The sequence below is a fragment of the Rhea pennata genome, chromosome 4, assembly GCF_028389875.1.
Source record: "Rhea pennata isolate bPtePen1 chromosome 4, bPtePen1.pri, whole genome shotgun sequence".
NCBI classification, from domain to species: Eukaryota; Metazoa; Chordata; class Aves; order Rheiformes; family Rheidae; genus Rhea; species Rhea pennata.
Genome location: NC_084666.1, coordinates 38,820,427 through 38,841,627, shown reverse-complemented (window position 1 = coordinate 38,841,627; position 21,201 = coordinate 38,820,427). Strand labels below are relative to the sequence as shown.

The window sequence follows — 21,201 nt, the reverse complement described above, 5'->3', positions numbered from 1 at the left end:
TGTTTAAAATTCCTTCCAGATACACATCTGCTATGCATTTGCTATCCTAGTCTTGCCTGTGCTATGTATACCATGCCTCCTTGATTGTCATCTCAGTCTTCTAAACTTCATATAAAAAAAATGGAAATAAGCTGGGTGAAGGAAAAATATACTTGAATGTGTTCTGGTCTTTATTGCCTACAAGACACTTCATCACCCGAAGGAGTAACCACTATTAAAAAAAGGATGAAAAAGGCCATTCTGTTAACTATTACTTGAGCAGTTTTTTTAGGAAATCTGAATAAGTGCATTCGTCCTCACACTGATTTCAGGTGAAAATTTGAGTACTCTTATATCCAGAGATTTTAAGAGTTCTTTTGCACAGCATTATAATTTTAGGATAAGTTTTGATATAATGAGATTCAATTTTACCCTATAAGTAAGGAGAAACTAGATGCAAATGTCTCCATTAGTTCCAGTTCTCTACTACGCTGTACTTTCTGTAATCATGTATTACTGTCTCAAGTGGATGCATTTCACATTCTCTTTATGTAAAAATAAATTGCAGTATCATGTTCAAAACAGCTAAGAACCAGATCTTCAGTGTGCAAAAGCTGAAGGAAAACAGATAGAAGTTTGCTTGTTTTACTATAACTATTGCAAATTATTTTTCACAACTAACATCTGATAAATTTTGTCTTTCTGTTTTCAAAAAAAAAAAAGGTTTATGTAAAACACTATTTTTTCCAGATGCAACAATGAAAAAAACACTCTAGCTTTCCAAAAATTATTTTATGGGATCTAGTCCAGATGTGGTGCTGAAATCTGACCACTTTGTTTTTAGTTCCATTACTAATGGCATCAATGGTAGTGCATCAGACCTGGTAGCAATAGGGAAAAGATCGCTAAGAAATACATGCTTTCATGGAGGCATCATAGAGAGGCTTAGGCACAAAATTAAAATTTAACTTACAGTACTGCAGTCAGTCATATTTTAACCATTTGAAGTCAGTGCTTTACATAAAATATATGACTGTAGCAGAGGGACGCAGGGTGGACTGGTATCTGTGCACCACATAATAATTCTCTGATCTTGCACTAGTTGTGCAGTGGGCTACCTTCTCGCATGCTGCAGCCTAAGACTACCCAGCTGGGCTAATATAGTCACCTAGGAGCAAGGAAAACTTGGGAGACGTCTCTGTGTCCTTGGTCACTGACCCTAAATTAGTTGTCGGTGATTAGGAGGCTTTCACAGAACTTTCAAGTTGGTTTTGTGGCTTTACTCGATGCCTCTCTCCCCAGGGCAATTCTCTTATAATACAGGCAGATTAGAATGGGAATTATAATGGCCAAGATGTCCAGGATCCATAGTTATACTTAAGTGAAAAAGATACACTTTCTTTATATACAATATCTTTTTCACTCTGTACCAAATAAATTCACAAGGCAATTAAAATGGATTTTTCCTAAAAGAGAGTTAAAATAACTTTTCTTCAAAGAGGCACAGTAAATCACAATTGATTTCAAAATTTGTACTTCTCCATTCATAAAATGTAAAGTTTTAACGCTACTGTTGCCAGCAGGTTACCAATTTGCAGCATTTATTTGATTTATCTAGAAAGCCACTCTTAGCCAGCAAGTTTGTTGTTCACAAAACTGGAAGTTTAGTTGGTCTCTTCAGATGAGTATGTCATAGCCTACATAGAGCCAGAGCATGGCAACTCCTGTGCATTACTGAGTCTAATAAATGACAGTGAAATACTGAAAACTTAATGAGATTGAAAGCCTTAAAGGGACAAAATCTAAATATGTTATCAATAATCAAGGCCTGCTGCATTGCAGAATATTGTAAGCCAACCTTTTCCAGAAAAAGTCCCTAGGCTCTGCGGTCACCCACTAAGATGGATTGAAAGTAATAATAATTAAAAATTATCATCTTCTGAAGACACATGCTGGTATAACTAAATTTACTACATGTTTCCGCTGACTGGTTAGTTGTGAAATAGTGAATGTTAAAAATTACACAAATTTTAAATAGTCAATTCATAATCATATCTCAGATACGACATGTTACAATAACTGAATCCTCAAAGAGGATGCTACTTAGATTATGTTGGGTTTATAATTCACTTTTCAAGATTCTGAAAGAAAGAAAAAAGCATTTTCACAAGAAATTGGAAATAAATTCTACGTGTGGTGTTGTCTCCTGCAAACTGTATGTAGTCTGTGAAGCCTTGGGCAATAGTGAAGTGAGTAGCATATGCCAATGTATCTTTTTTAATGTTTAATTACTCATGATGTTCTAAATCATGAGACTGGCACAAGTGACAAGATGCAATGCTTGTAGCTGAATAAGGATAAGTTCTTGTATCAAAGATGGAATGCCACAAAAAAAAATCTTAAGACAGTAGGGTATGTAGTCATAATTGCAGCTTGAATTTTTAATCAGACAGAAGGAAAAAAAAACTAGTTTGCTTTTGTAAATGTAACAGCTGTACTGATTTTGCTGATGATACCCTTCCTATTTTAGTTTTAACTGTAAGACTCACGTATGGATTAATAGCAACAAGCTCAACCTCTCAGTATAAGATGATTCAGTACTCGTGTTGGCTCTCTATTCACTGTAATGTTTCACTGAGTTGATTTTCCCATGTATCCAAGTGTCTTTGGGGTCTTCTTCAAACTTTCTGCATTTTATGTGCTCTCCTCTGCATCTACATTCAGCTCATGTTTTACGACACCAAATATTCCTTAATAATAATATTGACAAAAGACTGATATTCTTTAGGGGAGTGAATACTTGTTAATACCCATGACTTTCTTTGTCCCTACTCAGTTTTGTACATTTATTCTAGGGCTAGGGCAATAATAAGATAACCATGCAGTGCAGGAAAATTGTATAGTAAGTTTTCATTATATAGAAAATTCATTGCAGTGTGGACCAATTCTTACCCTATTTGCTGTTGGATAATTTTGGAGCAATTAATTAGAGAGCTGACTGGAAAAGTAACAATAATTTCCTTTAATACATTCTTCTGTTCTTTTATAATGACATACTGTCTGTTTTTGCATTTTTTTCTCCTTTTTGTTATTACTTACTTATCATTTATATTGACAAACATCTACAGTCATCGATCAGGTAGGAGCCTATTGTTTCAGAAGCCATAAAAAATAGTGGATTGTAGTCTCTATTGGAAAAAAATGGCCAGTCTCAAAGATTGTCCCCTTCTTTTCCCTCTATACTGCTGAGTAGACTGTTCTGCTTCCTGATGCCCTTCCCATTCTTGTAGTTTGGTCCTGCATTCTTGTTACACACAGTTTCTGGCTGTATCTTTTCCAGCTCTCTGAGATTTTCCCTTTCTGCTGGTAGCTGATACTCTTCCTCAAAAAGGTGTCATTTATTCCATCTGTTCATAATATATTTATTCTATTTATTCACTATATTTCAGTGACAGTAAAACTACTTCTTTCTTGCTTCTATCTGCTTTTACTGATTCTTATAATAAATATCTTGAGGATCAGTAGGAAAAATATAAAAAGAAGATGCAACACCACGCAGAAGGACTCTTCTCTGTTACTAATTGAGCAAAGCTGATTTGTAGGAATTGTTCCATATAGTTATTATTACATAATACTCAGTACAGTGATTTGAAGCTTGTATTTTCTATCTGTTAAAATGAGAGGGTCCGATCTTATACAAATTTTCATTTTCTCAAACTGCCATGAATCCTAAGATAGCTGGACAAGACTAATCTGATAGAAGAGCTATTTTATTGCAGCTATTTTATTATCGTAGAGTAGTACAGTGCTCATCTCAAAATATCACTGGCTTTCAGTTGTTAGAATCATTTCACTAATGATGAATTAGAAGGGCTTGAAAAGTAAGAAAATGTCACTAGGACAGTAAGAATTGAAAGATTCATGTTCTGGATTGAGATTGCTTTGTAATTTAATTTTATTTTTTTACAGCTTAAATCATTATAAGCTCAAAACTCTACAGATATTTTTCCTTCCTCAAACTTATAAAATGATGGTCACTTAGGAAAATATATTTTGTTTAATAGAAAGAAGGAATGAGTAATAAAAGTCCTGATCAGATTAATGCTGGTGACAAAACTCTTATTCTGCTACAAAGGGATTTCAGTATTTTCACTGGTCCATTTGAAGTACAAGAGAATTTGAATTACTTATTTATGATAAAACTTTGTCTGAGTTTTGGAATTTCAAATACCGGCCTGTGGGCACATCTTGCATGGGAAGCCCGATGCTCTCCTCCTGACATTTGATAAGAGCTCTGAGCTCATTCCCCTCATCCCAGGGGTTGGGCTACCTGGGCTGTGTGCCAGCTCTGGTAGTGCAGCTATCCAGCTCTGAATCGAAGAGCAGTTTGATAAAAAGCTGTCAGAAGCCTCACCCCTTCCTCCCTTGCCAGAGCTGTTTCTTTTTCTTCCCCCCACCCCCTTTTTCTTTATATTTTTCTCTGAGGGATACCGGGACTCACTCTTGGTCTTTGCTCAGGCTACAGTGTACCTGGTCTATCACCTTCCTGATTCTGAGCCTGACTCTGACCTTCTGACTTGACTTTTTACCTTGACCTTGGACCTGCCTCATTGCTGCAGATGAGATATTGTGGGGCTGTAAAATTTACTCCTGTCTGCTTTCTGTGACTCTTGACTCCCAGCTCAGCTCCTCTTCCCTTACAGAGTAGCTTGCCCTTGCTGCTCCCTGACACATATCAAGGGACCTGGAATCTGTTGATTGATTTGTTCCATATAAACTATCTTTTGAAAATGGCGCTGGGCTTCAGAGGAAAGGTATAGTCTCCTTCTGTACCCATATCCTGAATTACTACTTTTTCTTTCACACACTATCCTATTCACATTCTAGCTTTAGCAGACTTTTATTGCTGGAATAGTACTGTAGGTATAATGTCTCACATCTTAACGTGCTGCTGAAGTCTCCTCAGAAGCTCTAAAAAATTCCTTTCCAAAGATGATTGTGATGACATCTCAGATTTAACAGAGTATTTTGTAGCTGTTGTTTCTCTTTCCTTCATTATTTCTGTAAGAAAGGAACTGCTGCTGGGTTAGAGTACCTTCCCTTCTGTTTCTTAAAGCTACTCATCTGTTAGCAATTTGCAATGCAATGCAAGAATAATTTCAAAACCAACTAACTGTGAGCTCAGACATAGAGACAAGAGTTAGGTTGCATGGAGATTTTTTTTCCCACAGGAATGTAGACCCTAAGTGTAGTTAGCTGTCTCTGAGATATTGTTCCGTCCAGTATAGGCTACTGAATGGAATGAGGAAAGAGGTGATAAACCTAACTGTAGCATGAATCTTAGTGCAAGTAATGCTAATATGGTTGCCTTAACAATATCATACAGGCAGAATCTATTTTGCATTTCCACAGTGCCACCTACCTTCCTATCCTGTTCTTTCCCCATACACAGGTCCACACATAAAATGTCTCTGTTGTCCTTAAGGAGAAAGCAGCATCCCTGTAAAGTCCCTGATGGAGTAGTTTGAACAGAGCTATGCTGGAACCCATGCAAGTTTGAGAGCTGTCTTAAAACTGTTTAACTCACAAATACAACCTGTGTCACCTAAGACTCACAAATATGATCTTTGTATTGGCTCTATAAATAGGAACTTACCCTCAGTAATCCAGGCAAATGCAGAAATGCAGAAAAACTTGTGTTAATACTATTACTTTCACAAAAACTTAGAGGAATATTCAGTCTTAGAGGTGATTACAATTTCAAATTCAAAGTGCTTGTTTTCCTTGTTTAATAGTGACTTATAGTTATTTTCAGGCTCCATAAAATTCTTTTTCCTAGCCCTTATCCTCATTTGTGCATCTCTTCCCACTTCTTAATATCACAGTGGGGCTGGGGCTAGCAGTCATTAATGAACAGTAATGTTTCATACTACTTGTTTTGGGGACTGATAATAGCCTTTCTCCAATTCCTCAAGTATATTACTAGAAAACATAATAGTGTTATCTGTTTAATTTCTTGTTTCCATATCTAAGATATATTAATCTATTATTATGTTATTAATCTAAGATACAGTACTACAAGTATGCGCAATATTCTGAAATACAATTGAGCGTGTTTTCCCTACAATGTTTTTCAGAAATCAAACTCACAATTACGTCATGCAACACCCAAAATATACTTCCTTTTAGTCAATTGAATTTGAAGAACATTTAAATACAAGATAAAAAAAAATTCAACAAAAATATCAGGTATTTTTCCTCTTGCATAGCATGCTAGTCCAGAGACTTTGCTGATTAAAGCAACAGGCCCATAATTATATAATCTGTATTAAAAAAGAGACCTTTTGTTTCCATTTGGCTTGTACTGAAAATAAAATTAAACCTCTTTCTTCACAGGCATAACATTTAAAGAATCTCTTTAAACAGTCTCACGGCTACTGGATAAGAATTGAAAGTTTTCCCTATTAGGGTCCTTCAGTCCTCTCATGCAACCTTGAATGCTTGTTGATGAAGAGTAGGAGAGCTTTTAATATTGCAGAATATCAGGGAAAATTTGTTATCTTTTCCATAATGTTTGAGCAAGTGAAAAAAATTATGGTCTGGTTATTCCTAGGAATTCCTGCTACCTCTATCTTTTCACTGAGGGTGTTGTGTAGGTACTCAGACAGAAGGCTGGGAGTCTGTGTCTTACACAGAGTGGAAGTGATATCCTACTATTCCCTGTTCACTCTGCTCTAGTGTAATGGTTACACAAGGCTTAAAGCTGGAGATAACTAGGATCAATGCCCCCAAGAAGCTTGCGAATTTTACAAGCATTAGTATTTTAACTTTTTTAAAATACTTTTCAAGCTGTGTTGGACATGGAGACCTCTGTGGATCTGAATGAACATTACTGACTCTGCCTTTCCTCAGGTTTCTCAGTTTGTATTGCTAGACCTAAAGTCACAAGCAGTCTTTATGCTGAGATACATATCAAAGATATATGTAGATTCTGAGCAGCTTCCTGAATTCTTTCTCTAACACTGTTTGTGTACTCCTAGATCTATGAGCAAAATAACTGTGGTCTTTGTGGAAAGTGGTAATGTAAGAGCATAAGGTTGTTGTAATACAACAGTTGTTTGAACATTGAACAAAATGATTTGCATTTGTGCAAAATAAAATGCCAGTATACATTCTGAAACAATTAAATGTTAGTCAACAATTATGTATTGCAAAATACCATCCAAAATCTATAATCTTCACTCCTCCCCCTTGGAATATACTGTGTATCTTTATATTATTAAAAGAAAGGACTAATCATTCAACAGTAGGATGACATTTAAATAATATCCTAAGGAAAAATAGGTTCTGTAAATACATTGTAGTAAAATAATAATAGTATAGTACTGCATGTGCTCCCTACAGTCTCCCTACAGGGGTTTGGTCTTCTACTTTGAACATAAAATATTCAGTGCAAATAGAAAATTTTAAGTGTAATATATGTGCATTTACTCTTTCCTCCCAATGCCAATTAATCCCTTTCCATATGACCCATTTCCTTAAAATTTATTTTGCAACAATTACAGTAAAATCACGCTAGAAACTATTTACGTTATATATGTTGATACAAAACAGATCATTAAACTAACTTCAAAAAGAAGGAAAAGATTCATTCTGAACCTATGATTGCCTGTCAGGGTGTGCCATCGTTGTGAGGCAATACACACTGCTGCTTCAACTTTCTATTTGTGGTTATAGATGCCTTACCTGAATAATCCCAAAACTCTCTCTGGAGAAGCACTTTTCAAATGTTAGTTTCCTTTTTTATTTTTATCAAGCAACAGAATGACGCTTAAAAATAATCTAGCAGTGTCATGATATATGCTGTAATCTATTTATCATAATATAGAGCTAGAATGTTTGTTGATAACAAGCGTGGTTAACTCTGCATCAGCAATGAATATGTGATGACACTGAAGTCTGCTTTTTTGCATGTCTGGGTTTTTTTCCAAGTTTTCCCCTCATCTTTAGAATGATCAGAGTACTTAAGTTAATTGTAGCCTGCTATCACCACACTGCCAGATTCTGTATTAAAAGAATACTTGCATTGATATCGTAGCGTTAGTTTAGCTAGAAAAAGTGTGCTGGGCAGAAAGAAGAAAAAAGCTTATGAACTCCAATCTTCTACTCCGAGCCATAGTTTATGGATGTATTGTTATCTTTCAGATTACAAATCCTAGGCTGCCCAGTGGTATGGTACTTTGTACTTAAACCTCTTGAGAGAAATTCTGTAACCATTTCCTCTGTTCACACATCTATCATTTTTTTTCTGTTTCTGCATTAGTCTCTTCTGACCTAATATGATCCCTGCATTTCCTTTTACTGACCAAAGCTGATCGTAATAACCGAAGTCTCTACATTCACAATTCAGATTATTATCTGTAACTTATGCATACAGCTATTTTGCACCGGAAGACTTGTCAAGATCATTAATGTTATATTTCCTACTGAAAACATGATTAAAATCCAGCGATCAAACAGGAGACCCCCTAACTGTGAACCAGCGAAGGAGACACACATCCTCTGGTTTGCAAAACGCAAGACCGAATTCAAGGCAAGGAGATGTTACAAAGTCACTCGCGAGGCAAAGCCCCCACGCATTTTAACTCTGCGTGGCCGCAGCCCAGCCGGCGGAGGCAGCCGGGCAGCAGCGGGGAGGCTGGAAACGCAGGGTGACGGCGGCGGGGCTTTGCGTGAGTCGCAGGCGTTTCAGCCGTGCGGGGGAACGGGCACCCCGGAGAAACGGACTCACCTGAGCAGCACCGCGGCTTCCCACAGATAAAATCCCGAGACGGCCGCGCGGAGGTACCTCATCCGGGCCATGCTGCTCGGCGGCGCGGGCCAGCCCGGGCGCGGACGTGTCCGTGGCATCGGCACCGGCTCCGGCTCGGGCACGGGCGGCGCGGCGCGGGCGGCGGCGCCCCAGCACCCTGGAGAGCTCCGGCGGCCGCCGCCCGCCCAGCGCCCCGCCGCGCCGGGCGCCCTCCCGCGCCGGCCCCGCCGCGCCGCGCCGCGCCGCGCCGCGCCGCTCCGCATGGGAGCAGAGCGGGAGGCTGATCGCAGGCGGCGAGACGGGGCCGAGCCGCGGCGGCGGCGGGAGCCCGCCCCCCGCCCGCCTGCCCCCGGCTGCTGCCAGCAGCCGGCACCCCGCCGCCGGCCGCACGGCCCGGCGCGGGGGGCGCCGCGGCTGCCGGCGGCGGGCGGGGAGGCCGGGCGGGAGCCGGGCCGCGGCCCCCCGAGCGCCCGCCCGCCCGCCGCCTCCCCCGGGAGCGCCCCGCCCGCCCCAGCGCCGCGGCGCCCGGCGGAGCGGAGCGGAGCGGAGCGGAGCTCGGCGGGGCGGGACGGGGCGGGACGGGACGGGCGCGGCGCGGTCCCGCCCGGGGCGCCTCGCTGAGCCCGGGTGGGGGGGGAGCGGGAGCGCCCCCCGCTCCGCGCCCCCGCTCCGCGCCCCCCGCTCCGCGCCCCCCGCTCCGCGCCCCCGCCTTCGCACGCGGTACCGGCGCTGCGGCCGGGACCCCCGGCCCTCCGCCAGCAAAGCTCCTCGTCAATTTGTGTGCTCCACCTAGCCCCGGCCCTCCGGGTTCCCTCCTGAGCACAGCGCCGTGTGTCGGGGGTGATGCCCGCACGGGGGGGTACGGCTCAGGAGCTGGGGTGAATTCACTGAGGCTTGGGACGGGGAAAGGGTGAGGAACAGGGGGCTCTCCTGCCTCGCCTCTCCTGTTGGACTGGTGACATGGTTCCTCTCAGGAAACAGGGGGGCTGGGGAACACCTGCATATTTTACTCTTCTTTGAAAGGACATGCCCATGGGCACCGGAAAAGTGTATCTTCTGTCTCTCCTGGTGGAAAGAGAGAAGATCTAGTACTATAAGACTGACTGACAGGGAAACTGCAAACAGAGAGTGTTTGAAGGTTTGCCTGGGGAGGATACCTGAAGGGATTCTGGGAAGGAGTGAGGGAAAGACTATTATAGGAGAACAGGACAGTTATTCCTGGGGAGAGGAAGGAGGAAAGGAGAATGAGTTTTCAAGTACTGGTGACCATAGGGAAGTGACATGACTGTGGGTAGAGAAACCAAAAAGAAAATCTTATGCAAGCCAGGAGCTGCTTGCATTTTTAGAAAGGATAAGGATGTATGAGTTCATACTGAGAAATACTGTTTGAGAAAATCACGCAGAAATCAGTATGTTTTGTGCATGAAGGAAGGTGAAAGGTGTGTGAGGAAGGGCCATATCTGGAATGGGGCAGAAGAGAAAAATATGTCTGAGACTGTAGAGTGGAGATATTCTTCCTGAGCCTAAATGGCAAAGGTCTTTTATAAGGCCAATGGATACGGAGCCTTTGAACACCTACCTCCTGCCTGAGAGAGCCAAGAGAAGGTGAATTCTGGAAACAGTTTAGGGACAGTTCTCTGGATATGTGAAAATGTTTCTGGCAGGACATATCTTCGCATTAGTGTTTGTCTCAGTAGCATCTACTGGCTTACCTTTTCCTGTAGCCCCTGATGTTGACGGCCACATGATCGTCTCAGTCTGAGCCTTACTTAAACTGTTAAAAAGTCGTGGGAAGTGCAAGTGCTACAACAGGGAGGGAAACATGGGGACAAGACAAAGGTTCAGCAAAATTAGGAACATGAGCAAAGAGTAAAAGAAACCGAAATTGAGGAATTATAGTAAACTCATTACAGAAGAGGGAAGATGGAAAGACAAACAGTAAAACATAGAACAACTTCTACCAAGAATAAAAAGAGAGTTAAGAGATAAGAGACCACGGAGTAAAGGAGACGTAGTAAAAAAGTAAGAAATGTGGATTTTATACATTGTGTATATCTGCAGATAACAGATGCATTAGAAATAGTTTATTTCATTATAAATCTTTAGAGGCAGTCAAATATTCCACCTCCAAAAATACTGCCTTTTCTTTTTCCAAAAAGAAAAAATGTCCCACACGTAGCATTCAACTGAGTCCTTAGCCTATGTTTTCCTTTTTCACTATACTCCTATTTTTTAAACTGTTCTAGGGGTTGTTCTAGTAAGCATAATAACTAAATAATATCTCCTGTCACATATATAGATCCAGTTTGGCTTTCTTTGTAAGGCATCAAGCATATAAATAAGAATATACTAGAACAAGTATATGCAGAAGAAGATGCTAGAATGTTGCTAACTTGCTTCCTATGTTCCTCAAGTTTTGTTTTAGCGGTTCTGTAAAACAAGACCAATTCAGGGACTCTCTCTATTCAGTACTGTAAGGTTCTTGGCCACTTTGCAAGAATTTTACCTTTTTGGTCTTGTCCTTTCCTCCCTCCCTACTCCTCACCCTGGTGCCAACAATGACAAGAATCTGTTTAAATTTTCAATTGAAAATATAATTAAAAAAAGAAGAATCCCTCTATCTGCTCAAGGTCAATTTGGCAATGAAGGTGCTGTACTGAATCAATGTACTTCCTTTGTACATTCAGAACAGTTGATTCTCATCTTTTCCCTTAAAATAAGTATTTAGTGAAGCTGCTTCTCAAGGCAGTGTCTTATCTTTGTGCATTGTATATTTCAACATTGAATTGGTCTTATATTTCCCCATGGCACTGAGGCAAGTGCATTTTTCTTATGATGCCATTAATTAATATTACCGGCATGACTTCTCCAGTTCTCCAGTATGAACAGTTCTATTAATTATAAATATAAGCTCTACTTTAGATATGCAGGGTTCAAACTTTTGAAATCTGTTTGGGTAAAACGTACACATGCTTGTGCTTTAAGTGGTAACTTCTCTGTTGCATCATTTTCTTCTCCTTGATACAAATGCTGCCTTCAGTTTTTAATTATTTCTAAGATTACAGTGCTTTGGAAAGTTACCATGCAGGTAGTGTTGAATATTAAAATACTCTCTTCTGAGTGGATTCAAACAGCCCTGTTTGACTATGAAAAGTTCCAGTTCAACAAAGCACTCAAACGCACGCTGTTGTCTTCAGTGAGATTAGAAGCATAGAAGCATGCTTAACATTTAATTGAAAGCTTTGATAAGATATTCTGTTTTAAGTGCTTTAATTCACTGTTGTTTTAATTACAAGATTTTTATTCTTTCCATATTACTTATGGAAAACTTACCTACTGTTATACAAGGCTGAACACACTGCTATGTCCAGTGATTAGGAGAACTTTATCGTATCTCTTGCTACTTCTATTAAGTTTTGTGAATTGAAAGGTGAGACTTGTCTGAACATCCACTTTAAAACTGAAATCCATAGTGTTTGACCATGATATGACCTTGTCTCAAGTGTTAATGCTGTTCATTTGCGTAGACCCCACAAATGTGGATAAGAACATCATAAAATATCACTCTTCAAAACACGATGATGGTGTATATACACAAAAGCTGAGATGTGTAAGTTTACTTACAGTAGTGTTGGAAGTCAGAAATTATTTCAATGTTTGTAATTAACTGAAGTACAAAATTGAAAACCCTGGTATGCTGAAATGAAGTTTTCACCAAAATGTGTTAGTTTCTGTCAATCTCTAATTCTCCACTACAGAATACTTAGTCTAACAACACAGTGTAACTGATAGCCCTGAAGACTGGCCCACTTAGCCAATATATAAGCATCTCACTTACAGTCTTTCTTCTTCTTTCATTTGAACAAGTGTATTAGAGTTATCCGTATCCTAGCTAAATGCCATAATCAGCATGTTGTATCTCTAGTCTTTTTCTGGTGCAATCCAGTTATACCATTAGTGAGAAGGTATTATTATCATTTTTGGTGTGCCCAACCCTGGAACACATTTTCAATGTTCAGTAGAAAGTTTTCTGCAAAGACTACAAGAACATTGCAGTTTGAGATACCTTTCTCACACAGATTAAAGCAATTTCATCTATTAAAGGCAGAGTGATTTAGAGGTGTCTTTACATATCTATATGAGAAAAAAAGGTTATGAGGTAATTCTTTAAATAAGTTGGTGTAGTGATTTAGTCTGACACAAGATGAATTCAGAATAGAGAAAATCCTACACAGAAGCAATTAGACCCTTGAACAACAAAGGAACAAGTAGAACCTTTTAAAGTCTTCAAGATCTATAAATCTAGGTCAACCATAAGTCCTGAGTCCTGATCCAGAAACCATTGAGTAAAATTTGATGAGCCTTGTCATTCAGGAGTTCAGACTAAATGTAAGTTCCAATGATAAAACTTGTGAATCTTTAAAATCATTTTTTTTACCATGATGTATTGAGCTACAAAGTTAAAAGTACTTTCTTTCGTACAAAAATAATAAATGACCTTATAAACGTCAGATTGGCTTCCAAGCTGACAGAGCTGAAAACCACATATATCATCATGGTAAGAAATAAAGATCTCATGTATGTAGTCTTTTCCACACACATATTGCCAGATTTGGGCATTCCAGCATTTTAAGAGGGTGTTGTGATGGAATATGACATCACTGTAGTTTTAAATCCTGGTTTTACTGAGACATGTTTGATTATGTTAATTAATTGGGCTTTCTCTGTAAACAGGATTCCCCAGGATGTAACTCATTCAAGTGTGAAACCCCAGAGGCTTTGACCTATTATTAAATACAAAGCTGCAAATAGAATAGATTTTTTTGTGGTAAAAGCAAGCCTGAAATAGAAGGGCCAATGTTAAAATATGTAAGTAACAGTCACTGAAAAGAAAATACAATTGTTCAATGTACCTCAAAAAGCAACAACAGGCTTACCAACACATTTTAGTCTCTGAAAATAAAGAAGTGGGGAGTCTTTTCAAGAGCTTTTGCCAGTTTTCTCTGTAAGACATACAGGTGCTGACCACAAGGTTGTAATGGAATAGTCTTCAAAATATATTAGCTCACAAGCAAGACTTGAGGTGACTAAAATAAGTAGATTTGTTAGTTTGGTTTGCTTAACTGCTGGCTGTTGCATTTAATTTCTAGGTGCATACAAAGTAACTTAATGGATAATTAATTTACCAATATCTTAACAAATGGAAATATGACAAACATATTGCACACAATGTTATTGAGGTAATTTTTCTTCCCAAGCATAAGAAGGATTCTTAAGTCTTAGTTCTCTAGTGTGGATGGAGTCCCCCAGTTCCAGTGGTAAGTGATGCTCTTAACCGTCACATTGTTTAGATCTGTGCTAAACTACATGCGAATCTAATTCCTGGGAAGAATCACAGCAGTAGGAAATTAAAACACAGATAGATGATCTATACCTTACTCTCACTACTAGAGCTGATCTATTATGAATAGCAGTGGTATATTTTAGGGTAATAATATACCACATAAAATATATTTACAGCATGATTTGGAAAATATAATAACAAAGGGAGAACAGATCAGAAACTGCAAGCAAAAAACTCATAGGCATGTACATAACAGGTATATACATAAAAGTACCACTATTAAATTGTTTAATATCTAAATATAAAATTACTGTTAAATATTAATCATGGTGTTTACAAAATGTATGTTTGTGTGTTCACTTTGTATGAAGACAACTAAGAAAGGATGTAAGTAGAAGGTAAATTTATTCTCTATAAGTAGGCACCACTGAAAAGAAATACTGAGGTGGAACTGAGATGTTTGTATTTACCATAGTGTCTTTGAGTGCCTTGAAGCAAAATCTCATCTTTTCTTTATGTGCTTATAATGTAGGATTTGCTGATGAGATTCAATAGTAATCTAGTATTTTAGTATTTTCATCTTTTGTTTTCGAAAAATAAGAGAACAAACTGATCTAAAAGTGGGCAAAAATGCTGGTGAACCATAGTGCACAGAGGTATCAAGATTTTCAAACAAATTTCATGCTTTGTTATTAGCTCCATTTATTAATCAAGGCTTCAATCCATTAAACACTGTGTTTAGCTCAAAGCAAGTGAGCTGTTCTACTGGAGTCAGCAGCCTTATTAATATTTTGCTGGCTCAAGCCCCAAGGGAGACAGTTCCTGCTAGGTAGTGAGCATTTGCCTTTTTTATTTAATTACTCTTTGTAAACATAGCAGGGCAGTGCTGAAACATCCAGACTGGCCTACCATCTTCCCAATGTGAAGCTTCTATTTTTTGAGCGCTACATTTTTTGCCTGTGAGATAGGTTTGTGTACAGAGTTCTGTGTACGGAATTAATTAATAAAATTAATAATATAAATTAATTGCATACATAATTAACTTAGAGAAGCAAATTGTACTGGTATAAATTAACTCATGGATTTTGATGTTAGAAATATGATTGCATGTGTAAAATGTAGTTTGGGTTGAGTTAGTTTTAGTAATGCAGCTGAAAATATTTGTAGATCTTGTAAATATCTAAAAATGATTATGAGGGCACCACAGTGTGGTGCGTGGTAACTGAGGCTGTATTGATGTTTGTGCTTAGGGCAGGGAGTAGATATGACATTTTCAAAACCTGCTGGTGTTGGACTAACCTTGTTTCTACTGGAGTCCTTAAAATAAAAAAAAAAAAAAAAAAACAAACACTCAAATAAGCATCTCTCTGTGTCCACAAAGAGATTCAGCAGTCCTAGTGACAGCATGAGTATGTGAAAGGAAGGAATAAAACCTGTCCACCCCAGGATTCCTAGCCGTACTTGACACCAGTTTTCTCACTAGTCCAGGTGAGTGTGCAGATTTTTAAATCTCCTAGTACTGGCCATGTGAATGAAGAAGGATTTTTGGACATAGACTTTGAATACACACTGCTATTCAAAACTGTTTTTCAGAGCTGTGTCAGAAAACCAAACTAGTTTTATCCACTTTTTCCTGAGTAGCTCTTCTCAAATACTTATATTTTGATATCTTTTGACCAAATGCTTTTTCAGGTAATTAATTTGCTGGAAAATGAATTTTTACAGCATAACTCATTACATAAAATTCTTTTTATATATATTACTTTTATGTGAAGTGAATGGTTAACTACATAATTTGACCAGTTTATAAGGAATTGGACCACAGGATCATTTGCATTTAGCTGTAATTGTCTGTTTTTCTGGCCTTCCCTTTTCACTAGCCTACTCAAGAATCTGCACTGGAAAGCTCTTTCAAGAACTGTAACAAAAGAACATTATTCCTGAAACTAAACAACAGAACTAAGTGAAACCCTCCCTTACTGTTCTCTACAGCAACTGAGCTATCTCATTTGCTCAGAATGCAAGCTGTAATAATTTGTAAAATGGACGTAGTAGGTAAAGTGCAATTTTATGCAGAGAATATATTGCCATAACACACCTGATTTGTTAATCTTTAAGCTCTTTTTGCAGCAAGTGATGCATTAATATAGAGCAACGTTAGGAGTCTGAATAATGTGTTCATGTGAGTGATCCTGCAAGTAATACCGCTTTAGTTGGGGGGGGGGATAGGGAAAGAGGGGTGGAAGGTGGGAGAGTTAGTCTTTTTAGGTGGACTGTCCCCAAACACAGCCCCCACCATTCTGCTCTAATTCACATGCCAGGGGGAAGCTGGTGTAACTGTAAACGGCATCAGGCATTCAGCAGGTGAATTAAATTACTCAAGCTTAACAAGGTAACCAAGAAAACCTGGAGTCAGCTGCTTCTGCTGCTCTTTTCTTTACCTCAGAAGGGGTAGGTCAGATAGGTTGTTATGGCTGTCCTAACTTGCTGGAGTACAGCTACTCAAGACCTAAGAAAGGTAATTAATTGAAAGGTTTTCCCTCTTCACCTCTGCTTTTTTTGTTAAGATTTCTTTTTTTTTTTTTTTTTTAAGTTTTTTTTTTCCATGTTGCATTCATTTCTTAGTGAAATGTTGTGGTGGTTGTTATTACTTCCTTTGGAAGATTGCTCTTTGAAGTTGCCTTAGGAGGAGGTAGCTTTCTTTATTTGTTCTCTCTTTCTTCTTATGCTAAATATTTTAATTAATGATTAAATTAAAATTAGGTAACTTCTTAGGTGCAGGGAACTACTAGGTTTAGTAATGTTTCTGAGGTCAGGAAGCCTGATGAAATTAACTTCTTATAGTTCCTTGATAACTTCTTTCCCTGACAACTGTTAGAGATGCCTTGAAATCTTTTTTTTTTTTTTTTAATAATAAAAAAAGATTTTGGTTTTGGTTCTGGAGGATTTCAGAAAACACTTATTTTATTTTTTTTAAGTTTCCTCTGTGTTTCTCTTGGGTATTATTATTATTCCTTGGAAGAACTTGGAGAATGTTTCTGCTTTCGTGTAGCATTTTCTTTCTGTTGCAGTCTTCAGCGTGGAGCCTACTATGTGGAGGTGAGGTGGAAGCACAGCTGTGGGAGGCTGTGCTGCTAAGAACAGGCTGGCCAGGAGCATGAGAAAGGCACTGGTGATCTTCGAGCTTTCTGCAATACTGTTGTTTTTCTACTTACTCGTTTCACTGTGTTAATTCTCAAATCATTCTACCTCCTGGCTTCTACTGACTTGCACCTAAGTTCTTATTTTTAATATCCCTAATTCATGATATGAGATGTGTGTAGTCTTCTGATCTTCCCTGAAGCTTGAGCTGATATTTGCTTTTTTCCTTATGTAATGGCTACTACCTAGCTAATGCTGTTCATCACTAAAATACAAGGTACCTCTAAGAGGAGCCACGTTCTGAAAAGGGCTTGTGGTATGGCTGATAGCTATAATGTTTCCTAAGTTGGTATTGGTTTTGTTCCTATATGTTAAAATTGTTTCTAGGAGTTGTTTGATATTGCTCCCTTTCTCATTTTACTCCGAATGGTGAGTGTTAAGATGACTATTCCTCCAAACTGAGTGCAAATAATATGGAAATGAATGCTGATAAAGAGAGCAGTCCTATGAACTGATGCAACCAAATAGTAATGTGATATGAGAGTGTAAGCGCTTACCTAGGACCAGCCAGGATGTGGCCTGAACTTCAGTTATGGGACCAGAACAGCGGTCTGTGTGTGTACGTGCACACGTGCTTCCTCCGCTGCATATGCACCTGTCCACGTGTGTTCTGCTTAAGAGTAACTTGATATAAATACAGCGAGGGGAGAGAGAGGATGATTATTTCAACAGTTTGCAACAGGATTTCTTTGGAGGCGGTACTACTCTCTGTTGAGCTATTGTGTGTGGTATTGTATGTTACCCTGTGTGTAAAGGTTGAGGGAGGGGAAAGGTTTGAGAGGTGCAGTCCTACACAGTTCTCCCCTGCTTTGTTGATTCACTTAATGCAATTGCTTTGTAGTTCTTTTAATGAAGCTTTTCCTAACCTTGCTCTTTTGGGAGGGTGGAGGAGGTAATTGCATCACACTTTTAAAGGTGTATATAATTGGAAAATGTTATGCAAGTCTTCAGGAGTTCAAACTTTCAGCAATGTTGAGATGTGCATGGGACCTGTTGCACAAGGAACACTTTATATTAGAAAATGGAAACAAATGAGACTTCACCTGCTTCTTCAGGTGATTTGTTTCACATACTTCACAGCACAAGCCTCTCCCCCTTCTGAGGTGTACCCCTCTAGAGATGGCACATGCAGGATGTGGGATAGTTCTTCAGTATATTTGCTCAACATAGGAAATGTGTATAGTATAGTTTTGAGAATATTAAAATACCCACTTCAGTTTATGGGACTTGTTGAATGGAGTGATATCCAATAGGAAGGACCAGGAAGAAAATACAAAACAGGTGCAGAAGCTCATCTCCAAGTTGTTACTTTAACACAGCTGTGGGCCTCCTCTCTAGAAGAGGTCAGGGATGAAAATACTGTTTTACTTACCTTGATTGTATAGGATGGGAAGCAGGAAAGTGGGGACATAATACATTGTCTATTGAAACTACAGCAGAAATAGGAGAGACTTCTATCAAATAGTGTCAGAACAGTTAGTACACATGACTCTTATGGGGGGGGGGCATAGCAAAAGGCTAACTTCATTTGACAATGTCTCAGTTATGTTTATACACTGTCCATAAATCTTGACTGGAATATCGAAAATACCTGATTCTTCATCTTGGTTGATGTTCCTGACATAGTTTTCTCTGGAGAGAGAAAGATGTTTCATTTACAGATACAGATGCGTTTTTCAAATTTAATTGAAAACATTGTTCTCCCCATCTCCCTTGCTTTTCAAAGTGTACTTTTAGTATATCTTGTGATACCAGAGTCTGACTTTGAACCCTGCACAATTCTAGAGATAGGAATTAATAAGATAAATTTATTATAACTGCTTCAATTATATCCCGTTTTTGCAAAAGAAATGGTGCAAGAGTTTGTGAGTCATATTGTCTTTTCTTCAGATGTTAGCAGCCTGGGGAAGCAAAGTCATGATCACTGGAAAGATGCAAAGGTTGATCCATGTTAAAGCAGGAAAAAACAGCATAATTAAGATCAAAGGTGAAAAAACTTTCATGGCATTTCCCTTGTTAATTCTCATTAATGGTGCAGCTTGCCACAGTTTTGATGAAAAGTGAAAGAAAATCCTGTATGTTGGCCCTGAAGATAGGTGAGATGAATGAGAAATATGTCTGTCTTTTTACTGGGCATAAGCTCTGGGTACAGACGACACCTTGACAGACCAATTTCAAAATTGTTTATAATTATTGATAGGAAACTGTGGTCTATATACAGAAGTGATAAGGTAGAGTGATTCATGCTTTGAGGTGTGAATATATAGAATTCAGTCTATGCTAGGTGAGTAACGCTTGGTGGGCTTTTGTGAACTACTTCTGGGAATAAGAGAAAGTTGAATGAAAAAGTGCAGTATGAACAGCCTTGCATTACAAGTGTAGCATGTCAGTTCCCCAGGTAGGATTTCCAGCGGTGTAAGGCCTGTTAGTAAAGGAACCAGAAAGGCACTAATGGCAAAAAGCAAATTAAGCTGTGGCTCAGTAGAGTTAAAAACAGACTTCAAGAATACAAATTAGAACTGATATTATGCCAGTTCTTTTCTTGCCTTAATCTATGCCACAGCTTCATGCCCACTTAGGGAAATGAAATGAAGTACATCAGTCAACAAAACTTAATGCTATTCTCAGAGGAAACTATGTATTTTGTGGAATTGGTTATTTAAAAAAATAACAGCTATTTGACTGCTGTAATATTTAAAATCATCTGAATAATATTTTAGTAAGAGATACTGGAATAGGATGCATACTGAAATCTAGGTGGAGTTCTCTAACTTAGAGAGTCTGTATAGCTATTTTCAAATCTGTTAAGTAATACTGTTATTTTTTCTTTCTGAAACCTGAATTGGAGATCTCTCTTTTTTTTTTTTTTTTTTTTTTTTTTTTTTTTTGTTAAATCTGCTTATTGGCATGACTGAACATGGATATGAGATCAGGCCAGCTTGTTGAATGCACTTCTAGTGAGGATTCTAGATCGCATTTGTGAGGGATTACTTATGGGATATTTAGCTAGACTCGACAAGCTGGAAGCATTACTCAATTTACCCGAATGCCAAGATATCTCTGCTAGAGGAAGATCTAAAGTATGGTTGCTATATAGAAAACTCTTAGCAAAAAAATAGCTCATTCAACAACAGCTTTTAAGGATTTTCTTCAGCTGTCTTTTCAGTAGATACAGCAGCTATGCATCTAAGAAAAGGCTGTTACTGCTACTTAGTCCAAACAATGTTTGGCAACATCAGTAGCAGATAAACTTTCATACAGGTCAGGAGTACTGTTTCTGCAACTGGAGAAAAAATGCCTATATGCTGCACTCACAAAGTAGTGGTAATATAAAGATGTGTATGAAATGGATCCAAAGCTATTCATGCTAGTTGACTTTAAAGCATCTCAATTCTACATTTTCTCAGCCATTAGTAAATTGCTTACCTGTTTAACACTCTATTTCAGTATCTCACAAAAATTGTACAGTGGTGAGAGTATGCTGTTGCTGTTCTGGAAGATACAGATTTCTTGGAGAACACTTAAAAATAAGCTGTGAGATTTGCATTCAGAAATATTTCAATGAATACCTGTCAGGAATACTGACTTCAGCTATGATGGTTATTTTTTTTTTTCTTTCAACGTTAAAATATCAGGCAAAGTATTTGTGAACTATGTAATCAGAATTCTGTAAGGGGTACAGAGAAAGGAGGAAGGCTTTAGAAATATATTTAGACTTGGCAGTTGTACAACAGCAGACAATCTGAGTAATTATGTTTTTACAGTGCATGTGTGGGTTTTTTTTTTTGCTTCAATCATTGTATTTAACATTGCCAAGAAGTAACATCAAGCAGTGAGCTTTGAAAAGACCTTCAGCTCAGTGTGA

General features: G+C 38.6%; 1 protein-coding gene across 1 annotated transcript in view; it reads right to left on the bottom strand.

The window, feature by feature from the left end:
- GLRA3 (glycine receptor alpha 3) overlaps nt 1-8,889 on the bottom strand; it is a 92,345-nt gene extending 83,456 nt beyond the window's left edge. Inside the window, exon 1 of the mRNA XM_062574674.1 lies at nt 8,771-8,889. Coding sequence (XP_062430658.1) covers nt 8,771-8,889 — 119 coding nt within the window. The remainder of the gene's footprint in view (nt 1-8,770) is intronic.
- Nucleotides 8,890-21,201: the final 12,312 nt, after the last annotated feature.